Source organism: Labeo rohita, chromosome 13 (genome assembly GCF_022985175.1).
Source record: "Labeo rohita strain BAU-BD-2019 chromosome 13, IGBB_LRoh.1.0, whole genome shotgun sequence".
Classification (NCBI taxonomy): Eukaryota; Metazoa; Chordata; class Actinopteri; order Cypriniformes; family Cyprinidae; genus Labeo; species Labeo rohita.
In genome coordinates, this window is record NC_066881.1 from 14,659,653 (window position 1) to 14,685,872 (window position 26,220).

The window sequence follows — 26,220 nt, forward strand, 5'->3', positions numbered from 1 at the left end:
TTTTGGTGCTGTTTCATGTGGAGCAATTGCTGTAGCGCCTCAGCTCAAGAGAAGCGGGAGCGTGAAGCACACGTGAACTGATCGTCTCCTCCACTTAAACTAGTTGCAGCATGAAATAAACATGAATGAAAGAGTAGAACTTACCAAAATCGGTGTACTACTTCAATATAACAGCTTGTAAACAATGTCACGTAACCTCACTTTTACCGAAATCTGAATGACCTGGAGCAGTTTGCAAAAGAAGAGTGGTCCAAAATTCCAGTAGAGGTGTAAGAAACTCATTCATGGTTATAGGAAGCATTGATTTCAATTATTATTTTCAAAGGGGGTGCTTCCAAATATTAAGTTAAGGGTGCCAATAATTTTGTCCAGTGCATTTTTTGTGTTGTTCCAATGCAAGCAAAAAAAAAAGTACCAAAACATTTGGAACTGCAACAATTTTCTGAGAGAAGGGTTGCATTTTCTGACAGAATTGCAAGGGTGCCAATATTTTTGGCCATGACTGTATAGTTGGAAAGGTCTACAACTCTTAAATAAATATTTTACTACTTACCAATAGATATTTTACATGTTTTTTTGTTTACCTTTGTTGACAATAAAAACATTAATCAGCTAGAAAAATGAACTCTGGAGTAGAGCATTTTGCTAAATATGACCCTGGACCACAAAACCAGTCGTAAGAGTCAATTTTTCGAAATTGAGAATTATATATCATATGAAAGGTGAATAAATAAACTTTTCATTGATGTATGGTTTGTTAGGATAGACCGAGATACAACTATCTGAAAATCTGGAGTCTGAGGGTGCAAAAAATCTAAATATTGAGAAAATTGCCTTTAAAGTTGTCCAAATAAAGTTCTTAAAAATTTGACTTTGATATATTTACAGTAGGAAATTTACAAAATATCTTTATGGAACATGATCTTTACTTAATATCCTAATGATTTTTTTTTTTGAACCTAAAACAAAAAATCCTATCCTAATGATTTTTGACAAAAAAGAAAAATCAATCATTTTGACCCACACACTGTATTTTTGGCTATGGCTACAAATATACCCGTGCTACTTAAGACTGGTTTTGTTGTCGAGGGTCACAATATATACACCATATAACATTCATTATAATTTTATATTGTTCTTCAATATTTATCTTGATAAATCTGTTTATCAAGTTTTTATGACAGCTACCATTTAAATGTTTATATTTCAAAAAATGGATTGGAATAGAAATATAATGATGTAATTGTTAGGTTATAACTTTATTATTATAAAAGCTTCATTGATTATATCAAATGGTGTAACTGATTGCCAGGCAAAAATCATAAGTCTGAATCTTTAGAAAAGTATAAGTCTCTTATTTTTTTCAAGTCCAAAAAACCCTTTAACACGAAGTCTGAACAGCCATAATAGTGATTCACTTAGCAGACAACACCAATAAAATCTTTTGAGTGGTAAAAATGAATGTTTTCCTTTGTCAATTGTCTCTTGTTGGCTGGAATGAAAGAGCGATTGCAGTGCATGCTGGGGGAATTTGAACAGAGAGTTGTGTAAAGAACAGACCTGCAGATAAAAAGCCAACAAGCTGTAAAGCCTCTTGATAAAAAGCCTGTGTTCTTTTCTTCTCTCTCTTTGTTGCTCTTTATTTATTTTATTTAGAAATGTGACAGCCCTTTTTACGGCTGTATCTGGATCCAAATAAAATCTCTGACTGGGAGAGCCATCCCATGCTATTTAAACAAGTCAATGAAAAACATTTTCATGCAGGGTCGCTCCGTAAAGGCAGCCAGTTCATTTTATAGTCTAATGGCATTGTATAATATGACACTCTGGGTGGAGGGGGAGTTTAAGGCAAGTGGAATGTGCTGACATCAGTTGTATACCGGAGATGGCTCGACATGTAGTGTTACTAATACAGCCATACTCTACAAATTACTCAGTCATTAAACAAGCTCATTAATGCGTACAGCATAAAGACATGTGACTAGATCAACATAAACAGCCTCACCTCATCACAGTGTGCAGTCACCTCTGTGTCATTGTTCTGAGAAGCTGATGAATGTCCTGACAAACACCTGCATCCTTAGCTGTAAAAACCCTCAGATACTTGTTATGCAGTCATTCAACAGACACTTTAGTCAACCGTGGCTGTCGCAGGCAGGTGTGTTATTTGTTTTTTAAGCAATCAAACTTAAGATTTTCACCTTGTCCACAATAAATTCGGTGAGGAAATCCCTTATTTTGAATCTTGTCTATATTATAACTATTGTATTTCTGTCAGATGAAGTACTTGTCCCAGAAAATTGTTGCAATTACAAATGCTTTGGTATTCTCATGTTTATTTCTTTTGTTTGTCTTTTATTTCAAGCATATGATGGTCCTTTAATTTTGTAATTACACTTACCTGTAGCAATTGACAGGGGCTGGCAATATAGAAATCACACTTGCAGCCAGTTAAAATGCAGAAAAGTTGACCTAACTTTGTGTTTTGTGTCTGCGTGTACCATACTGAACATGGAGAAGAAAAAAAAGAGCAAAGAATTGTTTGAGGATTTGACAACCAAAAATTGTGGAAAAGCATTGAGAATCTTAAAGGATTAGTTCATTTGCAGAATAAAAAAATCCTTATAATTTACTCACCCCATGTCATCCAAGCTGTTCATGTCTTTTTTTCTTCAGTCAAAAATAAATGGAGGATTCAAATGCAAATCTTTCACTAGCTCTGCAATGCACGTCTTCAACTTTACACATTATTTAATAAGGTTGGAAAGGTCACGCATGGTTAGTTCTTCGCCTGTGTACTCCGGTTCAAAATGGTGGGGTCGGGTGAAAGTCCATATAGTTTTCTCCTTTAACTTCAAAATTGTTAACCAACGCTGTTTTACCTTTTTTTAATAGGTGTTTGACTTTCTTTGCACATTCGCTTTGTAAACACTGGGTCGGTACTCCTGTACTCCATCACGTGTGACCTTTACAACTTGACTACGTTATGCATGAAGTTGAGCTAGTGCAAGACAAGCATTTGTGGTTAAAAAGCGCATATATACATTTGTTTTTAGAAAATGACTGATCATTTACTACATAAGAGCCTTATTTTTTGGCTGGGATTGTGTAGAGCCCATTGAAGCTGCATTAAACTGCAATTTGGACTTTCAACCCATTGGTTCCCATTGAGGTCCACTATATGGAAAAATGAAACCTTAATGTCTTTTCGACTGAAGAAAGAAAGACATGAATATCTTGGATGACATGGGGGTGAGTAAATTATTAGGAAATTTGTATTGTGGAAGTGAACTAATCCTTTGAGGATACAAAAATCTATTTTTAGAGACCTTGATCAACTTCTAGACAAATTCAAGCTGACTTGCAGGCAACAGAGTACAACAGTGTTAGCTTGCACTATGCATCGCCATTTGAATGAAAAGTGACATTATGGAGACCCAGGAGGAACCCACTGCTAACAGACACATAAAAAAGCCAAACCTAAGTTTGCCAAAACTTACCTGAGGAAGCCAAAATCCTTCTGGGAGAAAGTCCTGTGAACAGATGAGACTAAAATAGCTCTTTTTGGTGAAGCACATCATTCTACTGTTTGCAGAAAACAATACAAGGCTTTCAAAGAAAAGAACAAGGTCCCTACAGTCAAACATGGTGGAGGTTCACTGATGTTTTGCGGTTGCTTTGCTGCTTCAGGCACTGGATGTCTTGACTGTGTACATGGCATTATGAAATCTTAAAACTGCCAGAGAATTCTGGGGCACAGTGTAGGGCCCAATGTCAGAAAGCTGCGTCTCCGTCAAAGGTCATGGCTCTTAGAGCAAAAAAATTATCCAAAGCATACTTCAAAAAAGGGGAGATTGGATGCAAAAATAACTTTTACATGGTGTTTGAATATAAATGTCTTAGCAGTGTGTGGACACAACCACCCTACAACGATAAAAATCCATTAATTCCTTTTTTTTAATCCCACAATGTAAGGTTAAAAAGACTAAACAGTCTCAGTTTTCAAGCCGTTTTGATTTTCTGTGCAGTATGACATCATACTGATCAGGCTCCGCCCACGAACGCTGACGAACTGTCCCTATTTCCGCCAGTTGCCAGTTGTACGCTGCCCGCCATATTCTCCGCACTCAAGGAGCTGTAGCGACAACAATGTCTCATAAACAGTGCAGGTGTTTTGTAGCTGGATTTTCTTCTGACATCAGAGCCACTGCGGACACAGTGGATTAGTTTTGTTTTTAATGGTAATGCGCCACCAAATACACACACACACACACACACACACACACACACACACACACACACACACACACACACACACACACATGTTTGTTTTTGTGAATTGTGGGGACTTTCCATAGACTTCTATACATTTTATACTGACCAAACGATATTGTCTATCCCCTAACCCAACCCTAACCCTAAACCTAGCCCTCACAGAAAACATGTTTGCATCGTTACACTTTCAGATAAACATCATTTACTATTTTTAATCATTTTTTAACATTGTTAAAGACCGCAGGCCGGTCCCCACAATGTCAAAAATTTCAGGTTTTACTATCCTTGTGGGGACATTTGGTCCCCACAATGTAGCAAAAACAAGTACACACACACACACACAAAACAGAAAAGAGGGGTGGAGTGAGCAGTAGAGCAGAACTGTTTTGACAAGGTAATAGGGGTGTTGTTTTACATGACCATTGGGGAAGGTATTTTGCAGACATTTCATGAACACCATAAAGAATCATTGCAAATCTGAAAAAGCATCCAAAAATGACAAAGACAAGTTCTGGAGAATTCTGAAGTGGTCAGCAGTGAGTCCAGATCTAAATCCAATAGAACACCTATGGAGAGATCTCAAAACAGCAGTTGAAAGAAAGAAACTCTTCAAATTTGAAAGAACTAGAGCAGTTGGCAAAAGAAGACTGGTTTAGAATTTCAGAAAAGAGATGTAAGAAATTAACTGATGCAAGCAATTAATGTCAGTTATTTTTTCTAAAGGGTGTGCTACCAAATATTAAGCATGTTTTTAAAATGTTTTATAAACAAATATCTAGGTATCATGAATGACATGAAAAGTCAAAAGTTTTAATAACCATGGCAGTCATACCTACAGCAAGTGAAGGTTGAGTAGGACTGTCTTTCTTGTGAGTTGAAATTGCAACCAAACAGTTACCTTCCCAGAACTTATAATAAGTCTAGTAATTAGTGATTTGACAAACACTTTTATCCAAAATGGCATGTACCTCAGAGGGCATTAGCCACTAAACCACACATCAAATGGTTTATTTTGGCCATTTGCTATTTGGATCTTTTTGGGTTGTGGAAAATGGAATAATCTTGCTTGTTCAGGAGCCTCACCTCTGTGATGCTAATCTACTTAATGAACTCTCTCTGTTGAATAATAGTCTCTGCTGCACTGTGTTAAACTCTGTTTGTTTGTGTATGTGGTTTCCTTCTGATATTACTGTCTGATAACCTTTAATGAGAATTGCATCTGTAATGAGAAAATGGAACACTAGTCCCAGAGATGTAGGCTCAGGTTTAGGTTAAAATTGTCACATTAATCATGTTTAAATGCAAACTGAGCCCTGTTTATTTTGAGACTGTTGTAGTTCCACTTATGGGAACAGTTCATCCAAATTGAGAGAAGCAGCGATGTCCCATTTACGAATGAATTATTCTTTTAAAGTCGGATTTTCTCTATGAATCATTTGATCCAGTCCAAATAACTGGACAGTTCTCATAAACTCAATAAAATCTGGTTTTAGGGAATAACAGCAAAGTCCTTTGTAAGGAAAGTTATGTTTCTTTGGTGGCCATATTTGCAGTGCCTCCAGTGAGTTATTTCGCGGCATGCAAGACTAAATCTACTAGAATAAATAAATCACAAAAACTGCTTGCCAAACTACCATTTCAATAATATATTTCAAATTGGCAATAATATCTGACATTAGCTGTCTAATAAATGTTTTCCTACACTCAAATAATGTTAAAAAGGTCTATATTTCAGTTGCAGCCAATAATGGTGAGCAGTCCTAAGCGTGAATTGCAGTAGCAGTCTATGAAAGCCATGGAATTAATGAGTAAAAAGTGTAATTTCCAGTCTATATCTCACAATTCACACTTTTTTCTTCTGAGGTGAAATGAGAATTGTGAGAAATAAACAGGGAATTGTGAGTTATAATGGCTGAATTTGCCAATATAAACTTGCAGATGCAAGAAAAAAAGTTAGAATTAAGCGATTAAAATTGTAAAATTATGTTTAAATTATCTATTAAAAAAATAATAGATAATTATTTAGATAATAGATATTTTGTGTAATACATTATAATTTCCAGTGTGAACTGCATGTTTTCATATTGTGTTTTTGATGAAATGTCTTCAGAGCATTTTTATTGGAGGAGGAAGTGAAGACAATAATAAATGTAGATCAGAAGCAAATACTTTGCAGCTGGGTTTAAATTCAAGGTATCTTGCTTTGTAAATATGATATTTACCCATCATACAAATAAAGTTAAAGACATCATATGTCTCCTTATTTTCAGAAACATCGGAATAGAAAAGAATTTTAATTATGGAAATATTACACAGCTGATAGAGCACAAGAAGTAGAAAAGCTGATATTTGAATTCAGAATTGTTTAGAATAAGAACAAAAGTAGAATACTTGTAAAAGAGATTATTCTTCCTCTTGGCAGAAAGAGAAGAGTGAAGAAGTATTATGGTTAAATGAACTTAATTCAAGTTTCATTAGTTAAGTCTGTGGCTTCATAGGGCATCTATGATGATGGTATTCTATAAAAATCTTTTTTTGCATTGCAATTCTGAAATCCAAAGGCACAGCAAGACATTTGTTCTCTTATTCCATTGATTTTGTCCATTTCTTGTTACCAGTTTTTCTTTTTCTGCCACTACAATGCGTGCGCAGCTGCAAGTGACGTAACGTGACGTCTGCTCACAAACGGTCTATTGCACCACGCAATTTCTGCTTTTTAAAATAATACAATTGAACAATCTTTGTACTATGTAGTCTTTTATAACAGCACAATGAAAGAGAGGATTATTAATGAACAATGATTTTTGGTCTGTTCGTCACACGCTAATTTTTGAAGACTTTGATGGGCTACTTCTACTTTTTTTTTACTTACTAAAAGCTTCGGTTTTCATTGAGGCTTTCATCGTAATTACATGGGGGGAAAAGTCTCCAATTTTCCAATGAGTGAGTAATTAAATTACAGAGGTTTGATTTTTGCCTGAACTATTTCTTTAAAAATCTTCCTCTCTTTCTCCTATCTTCTCTCCAGCCTGCAGATGTAACAACCATGCCAACGTTTGCCACTCCAGTTCAGGAAAATGCTACTGTACCACTAAAGGGGTCAAAGGGGACCAATGCCAGCTGTGAGTATGACTGCATTTCCTATCACCTGGCCTGTCAGTCAGATAGTGTCAGACATGAGACCTTCAACTACACACAAAGTTTCCTCACATTATCACGCTCTCATTAGCATCATAGCACATTTTATTCACACGTTTAACCCTCTCTGTTATTAATTCCCACCTAAGTGTCTTTCTAATCCCAGGACATTAATTTTAATGGCAACCTCTACTATGCTGTGTCAGCGAGCCCCTGTTCTCAGTTCCAAAGGGAACTATCAGTGGCTTGAATAGCACTTTTGGGGCTGACACTGTGCCCTGTGTGTGTGTATGTACTGAGGTCCATAAAGACAGAGTGCTGTGTGGATGTATTTGTAACAGGCTGAACCACCACCACTGGCACTGATAATGTATTAAACAGTAATGAGTTCCCTAGGACTTAAACATAGTCCTCAAAAGTTTCTCTTTTTCTACACACCCTCTATCCCTTTTTTAAAATACCACTCATGTGACCCGTGGGTAGAGAGTTAGATGGCACACAAGCAGTCGAACTTCAAACGCATGCTTGAACCGCATGGATGGATTTGCTTTGTTTGTTGGTTTTGGTCGAGGTCGATGTTTCACGCAGCACATCATAGGCAGTGGAACTGATGTACATGTAGGTGTATTTACTCTGTTACAGTACACTGGTATGACTCATAGGCCCCAGTTAGAAAACACTATTTTTAAATGCTGGTACCCAGTTAAGTATAGTGTTATTTCGTTCCCATAATTTGCCATTTAAGCCAAAAGAATTTTCTCTGTAAACTTCAAGAGTTACATAATTTCCTGTTGCTTGACTTCTGTTTAATTGCCCATGCACTCTTCCATGGAATGGAAAAAAATTAGATGAGTGGAAAATTATATTTAAGTGTCTTTTCATTACTCTCAATACTTTTCCATTCACTCGAGAAACTTTAAACTTTTTTTGCAAAAGTTTTGCGTTCTCTGACAAAAGTGTTTGCATTCTCTAGAAAAACATTACATTTTTCCCCAGGAAAGAATATACAAATATTTATTTCTTTATTTATTTTATTTTATTTTTGGCAGATGTTTTCCATTCCCCACAGAATCTTTGCTTTTACTTGCCAAAAATTGCATTCCCCAGAGAAAGTAAGCTTTTTCTTAAGTCTTGCTTTCTCTGATCCAGAAAAGCTTTGTCCTCTGCAAAAAATGTGTTCCCCAGAAGAAAGAAATCCAAAACTGGTGATGGAGATCGAGGAAAAAAAAAACCTTCAACTTTCAAAATTTCAGTGGTTTAGCAAGCAAACACGAAGCATCGCAGCACACAACCACGTTGAAATGTAATTTTTTTTCCCATCAATGTTTTTTCATTTTCAATCTAATCCTGGTAGGCCACAAGTACAGGAGAATAAAGTATTAACAGTAAACAGGTTGTAACATAACAGTCACCTGCAAACTGAACAGCTTAGTGAGATGGATGGTACTGCGATCTGCACTGCAGCACATTTGTGAGGTCTGGTTTGACAGCTGTAGTAGCAACCCGAAAATATCACGCAGATCAGTTATTCTGGACCTCAGGTGGTTTTTGTTTAAGTTCATGAGCGAAAACGCCTGTTTGCAAAGGTATGTGGACCCAAAGAGGCTCAGCATTCTCTTGGCAAACGCTCACAGTTTGGGGAATTTCTCTTTATTTAGATGCCGATCAAAATCGGTTAGTGAGAGCTGCTGATGCCGTAAGTCATCATGACACTGCAAATCTATGAGCTCCAGTTGCAGTTCATGGGGAGCATCAACAGGATCCACTGAGAAAGGAGACAAGAAGAGATGCATATCTTGCTCAATGATGGCAAAGTCCTTAAAATGACAGGTAAAATCAGCAGAGAGGGTGTTGCTTTTGCATATTTTCCCACAAGTTTCCTGTGGGAAACAGTCCATTACCTCTTGCAGAGCAGGGAAATGTGAGGTGTTGGATTCATTTTGTGACGGGTGTCTTTTGAACAGTTGTAAGATGTGAGAATACAGCTGACTCACCACTGCATCTTTTCCTTGAAGACATTTAATGCATTCAGGTGTTTGGTAATGTCAGTTACAAACGCCACATCTGCAAGCCACTTGGGGTTAGACAGTTCTTTTATTTCATAACCCTTTTCGTCCACAAACTGTCCTATTTCCCTCTGAAGAAAGAAAAAACTGGTTTCTGGTTTCATGTCACCAATAGCTTCAGAGACACACTGCAGTAAATCCACACCTCGTGTCTGTCCCTTGAGCCTGAAGCAGTTCTTCTGTGATGTTCAGGTCATTATCTATTCCTCTCCAATCAGCGCTCTCATCACAGGCCAAAGATAAATTATCAAAATTACAGCCTTGTTCAGTCACTTGTATTTTTATGATATTTCTTCTATTCTTCTTGCAAACTCTTGCTTCTTATTTGGGCAGATGTTTCAGCAATTTTCATTACACATTCTTGAACAAACTCACCCTCAGAGAAAGGTTTTCCATGTTTAGCGATAAGGATCGCCATCTCATAGCTTGCTCTGGTAATGTTTTCATTTGACTCTTTTGTCCTGATGAATGCTGGGAAGCTAGAGAGGCTTCCAGTTGTTTAATTTTATCCTCTCGTTTGCTGCCGAGGAACCTCTGATAGGAGTTTGCAAGCTTTGTCTCGTAATGCCTCTTCACATTTTATTCTTTCATAACAGAATTGGCAAATGAGGCAAACGCAATAATTGCGACTCTCAGTAAAAAATAGTCAAATTTCCATCGCTCATTAAATTTCTGACCCTCTTTGTCAACTTTTCGTTTCTTTGACGAGGCCATGGCGTCATCCCGAAAACCGTTAATAGACCCTTTTCAAATGACGTTACGCAACTTCCGTTCTGGCGCAAAGCAGTGTATTTTTACTTCTGCCAGCATCGTAAAGCGCTAGTCACGCTATCAGCATGGAGTGTGCCCAGACGATTGGTGTCTTTATTGCAGTTAGAATAAGTTGGTTTGATATATTTCTTAAATAAACAAACGTTTTAGACATTTACATGTGGTAACAAAGCATTTTAATTCAATAATTTATGTACTGCTTAATACAGTGCCTGTACATACAATAATGAAGTTGAACATAAGCTTGTCCTATTTAAATATCAGGTCTGTATTTTTGTTTTATTTTGATAAACATGACACAATATAATTCACAAATAAATATTAGATATTTAAAGTTTTCCTGATTTTTGACCATTTGTATAAATAAATACAAAACACACTCACCATGAAACGGCACAATTTGTAACTTTAGCATTTAAATAGGCAACCCCACAGCAGTCTTATATTCGATTGGACACCACTGGTCTATAAACACATTTATTTATTCTAAATATAAATGCGCAAAACTGCTTATAAGAAAAACATCTGTAATTTGGCCTGTGTTTAATTACTCCCTTACATTACATTCAGTACGTCTGCATTAATAATAGAATAAAATTTGATATAAATATCCTACATTTTTGCCACAATACCACAGTTACAGTTAGTGTTAATAGAGTAAATCCATTGTAAATATTGGTGATATGTGGATTGTAAGTATTCTAACAGAAATGTTGTCACACGATGTGTATAATTTTTCCGTACAGTGTGGTTGAGAATGTCAGCGCTGTTTAACCGCGACATCTGTGGTTTATAGGCTGTTGGAGACCTCTACTCCAAACTCAAATGCTTCTCACGGAATCTCACAGACACAGCACTCTTTAGTGGTTGTTTGATAGAGATCAGTCAGCGAGTAAACGCATTTATTATGAGCTCGCGCTGTCTAGGCAGAGCTAATAATGGTATGTGCGGCGCGGTTTAAACGAGTCGCGTTGTTCCACTTTTGGTGCATTTAGGAATTCTTGTGCACTAAACAAATGTTAGGGCATATGAATTAACAAAATTGTTGTCATTCACGTTTTACGGCTACATCTGCACTAGAATGTTGCACTGTCACTTGTGTTGACATTGAGAAACAGCATGATTTGTAAATTATGCTTGGCAGGCCACATATAATACATTTCAGTAGACAACCTGCGGGCCCTTTGAAATTCATCCACGGGCCACATTTAGCCTGCGGGCCGGACTTTAGACACCCGTGCCCTGACTGTATTGAACTGGGAAGAAAACAGTTCAGGCACAGCAAGACAAGATGAGCATTTGAGATTAAAAAGTATTTAAATTGTATTTTTTAAATGAAAATAACCGATCGTTTCGCTATAAGACCCTTCTTCCTCGGCTAGGATCATTTACAACCGCATTTGGGATTGTTTGAAGCTGAATTTAAACTGCATTTTGGAAGTTCACATTCAGGGCCCATAGAAGTCCATTATATAGAGAAAAATCCTGAAATGTTTTTCTCAAAAAACATAATTTCTTTATGACTGAAGAAAGAAAGACATGCACATCTTGGATAACAAGGGTAGAGTAAAAAAGTACGTTATCTCTAAATTTTTGTTCTGGAAGTGAACTTCTCCTTTAATGTTATTTGTGTATTTTACTGTCATTTTATTGCAACTAGGCTAACAGCGCCCCCTAAATAAATAAAACACCTTTCCGGACTGGCATTAGGACCTACGGGAGGCTTTTGCTGCTATAAGCGCTATTGACTTTTACTCTATCACATGCCAGATGTGTCGTTCTGTTCTTACTTTCTCAAATTAAATGCAGCGATCCAAAAAACAAAATGAATGCAGTCACCTTTCAGGTAGAAGTTCACTTGAAGAATGACCACACTGCTGACATGATCTTATTTCTAGCACACCCTGACTACATGTGAGCTATTCGTCTTATTGGTAAGGCATTTCAGCATTTTTTTTCAAATCGTCCGATGTTTACATTTGAAGCCTTTATCGGCCGATTCCGATAATGTTCTGATAATATTGTGCATCCCTAGGTAATACCATTAGGCCTCCTAACTGACTTGACCAGTAAGTGCAACTTTACCAGCTACACCATCTCCAAACCATCATAAACCAAAATAATAGAAATACATTCATGTGCAAGCTTGTTATATGCAAACTTCAAACTGGATTTGTTATGATCCAGAATGCTGCTTTTATGCATAAAATCAATGATAAACATGAAATCATTTTAAAATCAACCAGGTATCCATATGTTTTTGCTTTTCACATGTTGTTGCGTACAGTCACAAATAAGTTTACCTGCGTAAAGTGGCTAGCACTTGCATGTACTTTTCACATCACCATGGGAACCACTGAAGTGATTAAAGACAGTGACTCACCCAACCCGAGCCATGTCAGATGAGCATTTGAGACGCACAACCTGAGTGCTGAATCACATGTCTTTTTAAGCATGTAACAATGCTTCAACCTTCCTTCCTAATGTGAATTACATTTTTAATTAGACTGCATGTAATAGTGATGAAACATGCAGTGTTTGTTGGACACACAGGTGGATTCATCTCAGACTTGTTGGTGTAGCCACTACTGTCTACATGCAGATTTGTAAATGGATATGAAAATTAGGGGTGTAACGATACATGTATTTGTACCGAACGTCACGCTACGGGCATTTCGGTTCAGTGCATGAGGCCTTACAACAAATACAGGCAATTTACCATCAGTCCAGAAGGGGGCGCCCGCAGTAATGCAACTCTGTTTGATAACTGCCGGCAGAAGAACAGCGAATGCCAGGTGTTGCACACTTGAAAACAAAGCCCACTAGACAGTAATCATGTGCTGATTCTGAACGCGTCTCTCACTGACAAAGGAGTACTTTAAAGGCTTGCGTATGGAGTGAATTTTGTGCCAGTATTCATCAAACAAATCCAGCGTTTTGCAAATTATACTCCTGCGTTGTTTTGAATGTTGAACAATTGTATCAACATATGTATATATTCTATATCCCACGATCCAACAGAGGATACGGAAAATGGATCAGTTTGTATAGGGAAAGACTGCCTTGTTAAATGTTTAGCCATGTCACTACTGATTTTTGACCTAATCAATCATGTTAACAACTTTACAGCACTTATTGTGAATTTCACTGACATTGTAGTATAGGATCGCTTTGTGAAAACATCTAAATGATTAATTATAGACATAGTAAGTCAGAAACTCACCTGTTCCCCACTCATGTTGGTCTGCTGTATTCCCAGAAAAGGTAAATAGGTGTTTGGGGTCTCAGAAGACTAGTGTAAATGGACTGACAGTGCCATCTGCTGTTTTTGGAACAGGAAGTTGCTCAGTTGCATTTGTGAGAAAATCTGCCTGCATGCATTTGTGAGAAAATCAAGCCAAGTTTCCTCATAAAAAGGGAAAAACGAGTCTCCCAGTTGTAACACACAATACATATATTTCTCCATACCACTGCATTTTCTCTCAGATAGAGTTTTGTATTTGCAGATCACTTTGCGTTTGTTTCAAGTCAAGTTTTTATTTGCAAAGCAGATTGTGTTTATTTGCAAAACGCTGGAAAATTCACTCCATACTTTCGCACTCAACTGTCTGCGAAATGAAGCTTTGTGTTCTTGTTTCCTACCTCTCTCACTAGGCACAAATCCAAATATTTCTTAATATTATCATATTTGCGATGCATCCAAATGCTGAACTGTTATTTACTATGTAAATTATAGACTTTGTACCTCAGTCGCGTTCTGACGGTGATACAGTGAGGCGGGCGTGCTGACGTTTGGTTCACTGTGCTGTCACCAACTGCGCTGTCAAATTAGCAATGCTAGAAACCTGGAACTGATATGTTTTGTGTTTGTGTGCGCCGGCGCGATTACTTAAACTTTCCTCATACCAGCAAAATCAACTTAAACAAAAAACAAATAGAATGTCGCTTTCTGCCATTTGAGTTTCCTTTCTGTCACAAAACTGAACTGAAACTCAGCAAATATAAGCTACATTATGTGTCGCACAGTTTTTTTCCCTTGTCAATCATCAGTTAACTAAATTAAATATATTTCAAGTATTTATTCCTTGTATGTATATATGTACTGCAGATTTTATAACCTATATATGACATTAATTTGATATAATATTTAGTATTTTCACATGTAGGTGGAATTTTTTTTTTTAAATTTGTACTACTGTCTGTTTAAAATAAATGAAAAGAAACCTAGCATAGTAGATATGTTTTTTTTTTTTGTTTTTTTTTTCTGTTGTACCGAAATCATATTGAACCGAGGTACGTACCGAACTTAGACATCTGTGTACCGTTACACCCCTAATGAAAATGTATCTGCACTGATTTTGGTTTGTATTTGGGTCTGGATGTTTACGTATGGAGCTCTGGGTCTGAATGTTTATCCGTGTCCCATTTTATCTTCAGATGTGCCTGTTTGTGTGTTCAGTGAAATGAGCCGCGTAAGCTGGCCCAACAACTGTGAATATGTGTGTCCTTTTTGCTTTTGTCTCTGTTGATAACATGCTTTTAGCAGTTATATTACAGAGTACCACACAACAAAAAAACATGAAAATACACTACCACTCAAAAGTTTTTGAACAGTAAGATAAGAATTCTCTTCTCACTAAGCCTGCATTTATTTGATCCAAAATAGATTGAAAGTGGTAATATTGTGAAATATTAACTGCTTAACTGCTTTCTATTTGAATATATTTAAAAATGTAATTTATTCCTGTGACCAAAGCTACATTTTCAGCATCATTACTAAAGTCTTCAGTGTCACGTGACCCTTCTGAAAATTTTCTCTGAAATCTGTTGCAGGAGACAAGTGTCCATTTGCTGTCATTGCACTGCCATTTAGAAGAAACAACTGAGATATTAAAGCACTCTCATTTGTTTGTTTCTTATGGCTCTGTAGGGTCACTGTTTTTTTTGTGCTATTTTGAAAGCAGTCAACCCGACATGACAAGGAATCCAACTAGTGTTATATATAGAGAGGCTGACAGAAAGTGAGTGAGTCTCTAAAGTCTGCGAGACAGTGAACACCAAGGTCCCTTTCAAGGTTCTTCTCTTTGTTGCTTTGTGTCTTTGTGTTTGAAAGCACGAGCAAGGGCGAGAGTCAGAGTGAGAGAGTGTGAGAAAATAAAATGAGAGAAAGACAGATCAAGAAAAAGACAGACTGAAGGGAGAAAGAGAAGGAGCTAGCAGGTGGCCCATGGCCTGTTTTAGCCTGTTTCCTGTAATGAGCTGAGCTGTCTGTTGAGCACGGCGGGAGAGACGAAGATGTGGTACTCGTTTAGAAGCCGGTAGAGAACGGAAAGGTAGTGCTGTTGGAGCAGTTCATAAAGACAGACTTCCTCTCGGCAGGATCCTCCTGATCTGGATGCTGCATTGGGCCGTTGATAGTAGTGTGTTCTATCATGTGTATGTGATACAACACAATAGATTTTAAGTTGGTTAAATGCACCGTACAATTTTTGCAGACCCTACATAATAAAAAAAATATTAATACACAAATGTTAAAAAAGCAAAATTACCAAGTGCCATCCTTTCACTAGAAGATATATTGTCCTTCATGTGTTATGATTATTAACAAATTTTATAAACTCAAGATTGTACACAAAAGAAATTAGGTGGATGATTACAAAATATTTGGTAATTACCTGTAGGTTATGTAAAGTTTCAGGATACTAACACATAAATAGTGTCATAGAGACTGCAGTGGTGGAAATTTTTCAGTCACTCTGTTACTTGTTTTTGCCAGTAGGTGGCGACAAGGGAGTCTTTTGAATCATATATTTAACTGATTCATTCAAAAACATTTGTTCAGGGAAAAAAAAAAACTTCGGGGAAAACACCTGTGTTTTATTGTTGCTTTGTGAATATTTGTGGCACAAAAGTAACAAAACTAATTGGCAAAACTGCTTCAAAGACGTATCTATCTATCTATCTATCTATCTATCTATCTATCTATCTATCTATCTATCAGTGTTGTGAAATGAGGAGGCAAAGCCCTACTTTTTAAATCAAATGTTTTCTTTGTTAAACATCACTTACAGAAAAAGAAAATTTAGTGTTTTTAAGCTTTTTACATTTATTTTTAAATATTAACTCAAGGCATAACGATTTAAACAATAGATTTTATTTGTGAATTTATGTTCAGCTATTCTTTTTAATAGTTAACGTTAACGTTAACGTCAATCATCAGTCATCAAACCTCTGTAAATATTGGTCACAGGCATGGAGATTTACTTTAATATTCACCAAGCTGATTACTCACTAAAAACTCCCACAGATCATGTTTTCATGCCATTTCAAGTCTTATTTTGACATAACAAAGTGGTTATATCTGGGTGATTCTACAGAAATGTCCACTTTTGGTATGGGAAGATGTCTTAAAATGTATTTCTTTTTCTAATGTTTAAACTTAGACCATTTTATTAGATTGCCTTTTGATTTTATGAATGCACATAAATGACAGCTCAATGATGTTTTGGGTTTTTTTGTTTATTTGTTTACCCGTAAGGAAGGTGTCACCAGTGATAGTAACACCAGTGCCAATTTTCAAGAAAAATGCATTTTACAAAATGCCTGCTGCAAGGTATCAAACCACATGTTGTCAGTCACGGTATACTCACTAAATTAAGCAGTTTAATCCATTTGTATTTTAGTTTTTTACGATTTCCTAACAATAAAGAAAGTCATACCAGTGAGTTCAACTAAAAGCTTCATATGAAATTATGAGATAAATAAGAACATTTCTGATAACTAAAGAAGAGAAGTGCGCTTATCACGGACCTTTCTTTATACAGTAGATCTTCAAATAGGAAGAAGGAAGTCAAGTGATGTCATCAGTGTGACTTCTATTTCAAAATAAACCATTTTTGTTAAACGTAACACCAGTGACACAACTCCAGGAGACCACTACTTATATATTTTATAATATTTATTCAGCGTTTCGTTTTTTTATTCCATTTACATCATATATTTGATAGTTATGAATACATTATTGTATTTTAAATGGTAGAAAAACCTGTTTTTGGCCTTAAAATAAGGCACTTTTCCTCTGTACGTGACTGTGGGCAGTGTTGGGGAAAGTTACTTTTAAAAGTAATGCATTACAATATTGAGTGACTCCCAAAAAAAAAAAACTAATTCAGTTACTTAGTTACTTTTTATGGAAAGTAATGGGTTAATTTACTTTTCCGTTACTTTTTAAATCTGGGCAGGGCTTGATTATTTGTTTTTAATATAAAAAGTTCTATTTTTGGCAAATGTAAAAGCCTTTTCACACCAAAAGCCTCAGGCTTTGAGAAAAGTTAATTCACGTCTGTACAGTAGAATGCAGAAGAAAAAAATGTCAACTCTTCAGCAATAAAAAAGGAAAACAAATGTTAGATTATCTTGAGTAATTTTTGCTTATAAGTATGGTTGAATTGCATTATTGATGGTCAGCAGCAAAGGCATCGGTTAATAAAATAGTATTAAATGCATATTTATTTGTATTATTTAACATATTTAATTATTGCAGGTTTGCGTCATATTCTGAGTTGAATTTCACTGTTTTTATTCATTTTGAGGAATACTGAATCTGTTTTTTGTGAGTGAGATGAATTAATGCATGTTCACATTTGTGACCGTGGACCACAAAACCAGTCATAAGGGTCAATTTTTCAAAATTGAGATTAATACATCATCTGAAAGCTGAATAAATAAGCTTTCTGTCAATGTATGGTTTGTTATGATAGGAAAATATTCAGCGGAGATACAGTTATTTGAATTTCTGGAATCTGAGGGTGCAAAAAAATATAAATATTGAGAAAATCACCTTTAAAGTTGTCCAAATAAAGTTCTTAACAGTGCATATTACTAATCAAAAATTAAGTTCTGATAGATTTACAGTAGGAAATTTACAAAATATTTTTATGGAACATCATCTTTACTTAATTTCCTAATGATTTTTGGCATAAAATAAAAATCAATAATTTTGACCCATACAATGTATTTTTGGCTATTGCTACAAATATACCCCAGCGACTTAAGACTGGTTTTGTGTTCCAGGGTCACATTTATTCTAGAACTAACATTTTACTCCAGATTTCTGTCAACATGGGGGCAGGAGAGATTTTAATTAATAAATGGGGAGAAAAGTAACTGGCGTTACTTATTTGAAAAAAGTAACTTAGATATAAAAGATATTTTCTTGTCAATTAGAAAGTAATGCGTTACTTTATTAGTTACTTAGAAAAAGTATTATAATATTACGTAACTTGCGTTACTTGTAATGCATTACCCCCAACACTGGCTGTGGCGACAAGCTGTTTTGTGATACTTGGAGTTCAGTGTAATAATTAAAAAACAAATATTACCACATTGTTCAGATTACATGTTGTTTCATTTTAAAATATAAAGAAATTGCAACCTTAAAGTGTTTTTCAAGTGCAATATTTCTGTAAAGTCTAGAGACAGGAAAATGGACAAAAATGAGTTGTTTACTTTTTAAAATTAGTCTTTCCATTAACGCCATTATATCGTTCATTCAGACTGATTCAGGGCTCAGGGGAGGCGAGAGAAATCTATCTATGTGAGCTTTCAGACTAGGTTTTCTAAAGAGTGTTTACAAACTTTACTCGTCTAGTTATTATTGTTTTCATGTTTAATAAAATGCCATTTTTGGGTTTTTATACAGCACAATAGTTTTCATTTGCCACACCTATACTCATCTCGTTAATGTTTGTTTCATTTAAACTTAATATCCCTTTTTGTAACGTCTGGAATAGTGTGTGTTTATGTGCTTTTGATCCACGAGGAAGCAGCTATTTAATTAGAAAGGCCCTCCTGAGGAGTACTCAAGCGAGAACGCTTATACCCTGCGAGCAACAATTGCGTATGCTTTGTGAGACACGCACACACAGAGCTGTCTCAGTGTGAAATGTGGCACTCGGAGGATTTATCTGCTAATTCAGTCTCCTGCGAGCAGGCGCCACACACATTCTGTTTATTTAGTCAGGATGAGGGCCTGTTAGTGTGTGGCTAGAAGGATCAACACAGGGCAGTTAGAGTACCACTCTCTCTCACCTGTTTGTCTTCTTTCTTTCCTTCAAACTAAGGGAGCAGTAGGACTAGACAGATGACTAGAGGGCATGCCCACTGTCTGACACCTGCTGTTTTCATTTTCCATCCCTTTATTTGTTCTCTCAGTCCCTGTCTTGTTATCTCTTTCTTTTACGCTTTTTTGGACCTCATGTTGTGCTGGGGTGCACTGGGTGCACTTTAATATGTTGCCTGAATGACTGCTGTCATTCAACAGCAAGGAGGTCAGTATTACCTGGAGAAAGCTTAGGTATTTAGCGTTAGCATTTCCATTCATCTTAATGGCAGTTGCTCGGCTTGCTGATACAAGACACCTGCTGTTTTCAACATCATGTTGTACCAAACCAGTATGACTTTCTTTCTTCTGTGTAACACAAAAGAAGATATTTTGAAGAATGTTGGTAAACAAATGGTCTTGGGTTCTTTCGACTTCAGTTATATGGGAAAAAAAGTATTATGAAAGTCAGTGGGAACCCAGAATGTTTGACTACCAAAATTCTTTGAAATTCTTTCTTTTCTGTTCCGAAGAAGAAAGAAAGTTGTACTAGTTAGAGCGACATGAGGGTGAGTAAGTGACAGAATTTTAATTTTTGGGTGAACTATCCCTTTAACAAAATAAAAATACAAGAAAACAGCCTTAACAGTATGGGAAAGTACAGCGCAGTGCAGTGTAAGCCCAAGGAGAAGAAATATGACTTTTGAAAGCAGGCAGAAGTTGAAGAGAATTAGAAATATTTGAAGTATAATAAAATGTTTTGTTAATCTGAGCACAGTGTGTATGGTTGTCCCACTGTGCATGGTGAATACTCCGCAAATGTTCCTTTGGAATAATATCATTTTATTAGAGCCCTGGAGGGCTCTGCCTTTCTTTTTTATGCCTGTTTTTGTTCTCAAGTGGTGTCAGGCAAGATTTTACCCTCCTGCAGAATCCGTTCCCTCTCAGAACCCAAAACAATTCTGTTGTCTGAAAGATATTTTAACAAGTACTTTTTTCAGTGCCAGATTTGAAATCCTACAAAATTGCTTTGCAACGTTTGTTGTCTGAACTATAACAGTAATGTGGCAATTAATGTCTTTTAAGTTATAAACTACGTTTTTGAACAGTAAGATTTTAAATGTTTTTAAAGAACTGTTGTCTTCTCACCAAGCCTGCATTTATTTGTTCCAAAATACAGCAAAAACAGTAAAATTGTGAAATATTTTTACTATTTAAAATAGCTGCTTTCTATTTGAATATATTGTAAAATGTAATGTATTCCTGTGATCAAAGTTAAATTTTCAGCATCATTACTCCATTCTTCAGTGTCACATGATCCTTCAAATATCATTCTAATATGATTTGCTGTTCAAGAAACATTTTATTGTTATTATTATTATTATTATTATTATCAATGTTTAAAACAGGTGAGTACATTTTGTTGAGGATTCTTTGATGAATAGAAAGATCCAAAGATCTGCATTTATCTGAAATAAAAAGCATTTTTAACATTATACACTATACCGTTCAAAAGCTTGGAATCAGTAAATATGTATATATTTAAATATTATAGAAATTAGTGCTTTTATTTAGCACGGATGCTTTAAATTGATCAGAAGTGATGATAAAAACATTTATAATATTACAAAAAAATTATATTTCAGATAAATGATCTTCTGAACTTTCTATTCATCAAAGAAGCCTGAAAAAATCTACTCAGCCTTTTTCAACATAATAATAAATGTTTTTTGAGCAGCAAATCAGAATATTAGAATGATTTCTGAAGGATCATGTCATTGGAGTAAGGATGCTAAAAATTCAGCTTTGAAATCACATTTTAAAATATGTTCTAATTGAAATCAGTTAATTTAAATAGTAAACACATTTCAAAATTTTACTGTTTTAGCTGTATTTTGAATCAGATAAATCCAGGCTTGGTGAGCAGAAGAGATTTCTTTAAAAAATAACTAAATAAAAAACAAACAAACATCTTAATTTTCAAAAAATTTTGACTGGTGGTGTATATCACATACAATATATTATGTACCTAAAGCTGTAAATGGTTAAATTTAAACATTTACATTTTTTTCTTTCTTTTTTTTACCCTACCATTCGAAAGTATAAGGTCAATAAGATTAAAATACATAAATAGTTTTACTCAAATATAACAGCAAATACATTTATAATCTTACAGAAGATTTCTATTTATATTCTATTTCATCATTTTCTACAGTCATGTGAAAAAGTTTGGACACCCTATTAAATTTTATTGTTTTCTGTATCAGGACATCATAAAAAATTATCTGGTCCTTGGCAGGTCTTAAAATTTGGAAAATTAAACCTCAGATAAACATCATCACATGACATATCACACAGTGTCATTATTTATTTAAGAAAAATACAGCTAAGAAGGAAAGGCCATGTGTGACAAAGTTAGGGCACCCTATGAGTCAACTGCCTGTAGCAGCAATAACTTGAAGCATTCATTTTCTGTGTGTCTTTATCAGTCTCTCACATCGTTCTGGAGGAATTTGGACCACTCTTCTTTTCAATGTTGCTCCAGTTTATTGAGGTTTGTGGGCATTTGCTTATGCACAGCTCTCACCACAGCATTTGAGTCAGGATGAGGTCTGGACTTGGACTGGGCTATTGCAACACCTTGATTCTGTTCTTTTCAGCCATTCTGTTGTAGATTTTCCGGTGTGCTTGGGATCATTGTCCTGTTGCATGACTCAATTTTGGCCCAACATTAGATGTCGGACAAATGCCTTTGCATTTGAGTCTAGAATACTTTGATGTACAGAGGAGTTCATGGCCAACTCAATGACTGTGAGTTGCCCAGGTCCTGTGGCTACAAAACAAGCCCAAAATGATCAGCCCTCCTCCAGCATGCTTGTCTTTTGATATGAGGTGTTTGTGCTGATGTGCTCTTTAGGTTTTCACCAAACTTGGCGCTGTGCGTTATGGCCAAACATCTCCACGTCTGTCTCGTCTGTTTAAAGGACATTATTCTAGAAGACTTGTGTTTTGTTTAGATGCAACTTTGCAGACCTAAACTGTGCTGCATTGTTTTTTTTATATAGAAGATGCTTTCTTCTGCCAAGCTTTCCAAACATGCCATTTTTGTCCCATATTTTTCTAATGATATTGTCATGAACTTTATCATTTAACATGTGAACTGAGGCCTGTAGAGTCTGAGGTATAGTTCTTGGGTTGTCTGCCATTTCTCTAAGCTTTACACGGTCTGATCTTGTGGTGAATTTTCTGGGAGGTCCACTCCTGGAAGGAGAGGTGTCTGTTTTAAATGTCTTCCACCTGTGAATAAACTTCAAATTGTTTGGAAATGGCCCTATTACTCTTCTTAGATTGATGGCAGCAACAATTGCTTCTCTAAGATGATTGCTGATGTCTTACCTCCTTGGCATTGTGTTAACACACACCTGAAGGCTCCAGACCAGCAAACTGCCAAAGCTTATGCTTTTATAGAGGCGCTCAGACTTGCTGATGATCATTTAATCAAAGGTATTTGATTAGCAGTGCTTGACTGTTATTTACCCTCTTAATTCCAATGTTAACAGTAAGAATACATATTTACTGATTCCTAACTTTGTCACACATGGCTTTTCCATTTTGGCTTTATTTTTGTTTAGTAAATAATGACACGGTGCAATTTGTCATGTGTTGTTGTTCATCTGAGGTTTTATTTTCAAAATTTTAAGAGCGGCCAAGGACCAGTTTTGTTTTAATGATGTCCTGATATGGAAAATCATGGAATTCAATAGGGTGTCCTAACTTTTTCACATGACTGTATGTATCAAACAGTCCTGAAAAATAAAAATGTATGATTATTTCCACAGAAGTGTTAAGTACACTGTTTTCAACATTGATAATAATAAGAAATGTATTTTCATCACATGCATCTTTATTAATAGTTTAATCAGTCATGTGACACTGAAGACTGGAGTAATGATGCTGAAAATTCAGCTTAGACATCACAGGAAAAAACTGCATTTTAAAAAATATGAACAGAAAACAGTTATTTTAAATTACAATAATATTTCACAATATTACAGATTTTTCTGTATTTTTGATTAAATAAAAACAGCCTTTTTCTTTTTTCTTTCTTCTGTAATTTCAATGCAGTACTCTTTCTCAGGCCCTTAGCTACTTCTCCACTTCAAAGGGCAATTTGGTGATTAATCATGCGTGTTTGCCCTGCTGGTCTGTCCATCCATCTGTGTGTTTATTGAGCTCTGAATCCACACACATGAACTTACTGCTTCTGTAGCATGAGGTGAATAATAAACACTCAGTGTTTACATGCCGGTAATGAGTGTTTGCTTTAAACTGAACCAGACATGCCACTGTGTTCTGACACTCTCCATGTCTGTCGTCCTCACAATCGCTTACAATCCTGACTGAATATATGGATGTCAAGAATAGTCATTAAAATTAAATGTGCTTCACAAAAACTTGTCAGCAATTTGACCTTGATACAAGAATGTCCTCATAGTTTTTTTTTTCTGTTATTGAAGCTTAAGCATTACTCCAACCCACTGTTTAAAAAGATACATGCATAAAGTGTATTTATGCTGTATATTCCTCTCTGGGTGTTTTGCTATCTTTCTGATCCTGAGAGAGTCGGTGATAGTTTTGTGGTTTTGGCACAGGATGAAGGGTTTTGTTTGGTTTGTCAGTCTGAATTGATCAGAAGTGTGGTCTCATCCTCCTCTTCAGGCCTCTGAGGAGTGGGGCACCTGACGGCCCGTCCACTATAATCATCTCAAGCTCAGCTAAGAATGTACTACCTGCAGCATAGGGAGAAATCACCATAAAAATACAACCACACAGCCATTTATAGTCCCACAAACCAGAAACACTCACACTTGTAGTTCTGAGACAAAGCAGCAGAATAGTTTCTGTGTTTGGCACCAACAAGTTTTGGTTTTTTGATAAGGTATTTACACTACTGTTAAAAGTTCAGGGTTGGTAACAACAAAGCCTCTTAAGCTCACCAACACTGTATTTATTTGATAAATGCAGTCAAATCAGTTATATTGTGAAAGTCTCACATGACCCTTCAGAAATCATTCTAATATGTTGATTTGATGTTAAGAAAATGTGAGACATTTCCTTTGATGAATAGAAAGTTCAAAAGAACAGCATTTGTTTTAAATAGAATTTTTTAACTGTCATTTTTGGTTACTGTAATGTCAATAAATCAGTCATTCACTGAATTTTTGTTGTTTTGATGAACTGTTTCTCTGTTGATGGGGCAAAACTAGTTCTAGTTCTAGTCTAGTTTGTTTGTGTACATGCATCAAGTTTGTAAACTAATTGTTTTTTCTTTTAATTTACTGTAGATGTGATTCTGAAAATCGCTACCTTGGCAATCCACTTAGAGGAACTTGTTACTGTAAGTAACCCTTACTGGCCTCTTTCACAAACACACAGATACACACACAATGTTATTGCCATTTTATAATGTTGTGTATTCTGCCTCTTTTATGTATTTATATTTTCCCCAAATTGCATCATTTTAACCATCATCTTCGAATCAAGTCAATTTAAGATATTAAATGTAAGAACAAAATGTTAAATGCAAGAACAGTGCAACAACAACAACAACAAAAAAGCAACACTTAGTCTAATGACACAGCTCTTAGTAAACTAAATGGCCAAATAAAAAGCACATTAAAGTCACTGTAATAGTCACAATGTTGATTTATGTTATGTGGCCTAAAAAACAAACAAACAAACAAAAAACATCAGACATATATTGTGAGTATGCAGTTTATCATCCAGCACCACACACTCAAGTCTACATTTCACCCATGCACTTTCAAAGTCTATATCCAGTGTTCACAAAGTAAACATTTACAGCACCTTCTGGAAGCACAGCAGATGGAAGTGTTTCCTTCTAACCCCTCATCAGGACTCCATCACACAAGCATTCATCTGTTCTCAGCGGTATAACGCCACTTGTGTTGTTCATCTTGGCTTCTGCTGCTATTTCTTTATGTGTATGTGTATATTGTGTGTGAGTGAATCTTTTTAGTCGACCTTGTCACTAAAAGCCAAGAGCTTAGCCTAAAGCAAAACACGTGTGCTCTTGGCTTCGCCAACAGCTGAGATGTGCAGTTCACATGTTGCTTATTTGGCCAGATTTAAGGAGGTTAAGGATCTCAACAGAGTTATTTTTTGTTTAGTTAATATGAATGTTTTTCCACATTTACATTTTTTTTAAATTATTGTATCACTGTAGTGAAAATTAGATTTGTTTTGCATTACATGAATAGGAGTGTGTGGAGGAATTATGTTTAATTTTTGTTAGTACTAAAAACAGGACATTGACCCCTGGTTTCACAGACAAGGCTTAAAGGAGAAGTCCACTTCCAAAACAAAGATTCACATATAATGTACTCACCCCCTTGTTATCCAAGATGTTCATGTCTTTCTTTCTTCAGTCGTAAAGAAACTATGTTTTTTGAGGAAAACATTTCAGCATTTTTCTCCATATAATGGACTGATATGGTGCCCCGATTTTGAACTTCCAAAATGCAGTTTAAATGCGGCTTCAAACAATCTCAAATGCGGTTGTAAACTATCCCAGCCAAGAAAGAAGGGTCTTATCTAGTGAAACGATCGGTTATTTTCATAAAAATAATACAATTTATATACTTTATATACTTATACGCTCGTCTTGTCTTACTCTGCATGGACTGTTTTTGTTCTGGTTCATGACAGTTAGGGTATGTCGAAAAGCTCCCATCTCATGTTCTCCCTCAACTTTGAAATCGTCCTATGTCACTGTTTTACCTTTTTTGTTAAGGGTGTTTGATCTTCTTTCCATGTTCACTTTGCAAAGACTGGGTCAGTACTTCTGCA

At 35.8% G+C, this 26,220-nt stretch overlaps 1 protein-coding gene across 2 annotated transcripts in view; it reads left to right on the plus strand.

Moving 5' to 3' along the window:
• The window catches only part of atrnl1a (attractin-like 1a), a 318,119-nt gene that overhangs the window by 138,824 nt on the left and 153,075 nt on the right, over positions 1–26,220 (plus strand). For both annotated transcript variants that reach the window (XM_051126138.1, XM_051126139.1), the window contains exons 21-22: positions 7,304–7,397; positions 24,696–24,748. In XM_051126138.1, the coding sequence (XP_050982095.1) occupies positions 7,304–7,397; positions 24,696–24,748 (147 nt within the window). The remainder of the gene's footprint in view (positions 1–7,303; positions 7,398–24,695; positions 24,749–26,220) is intronic.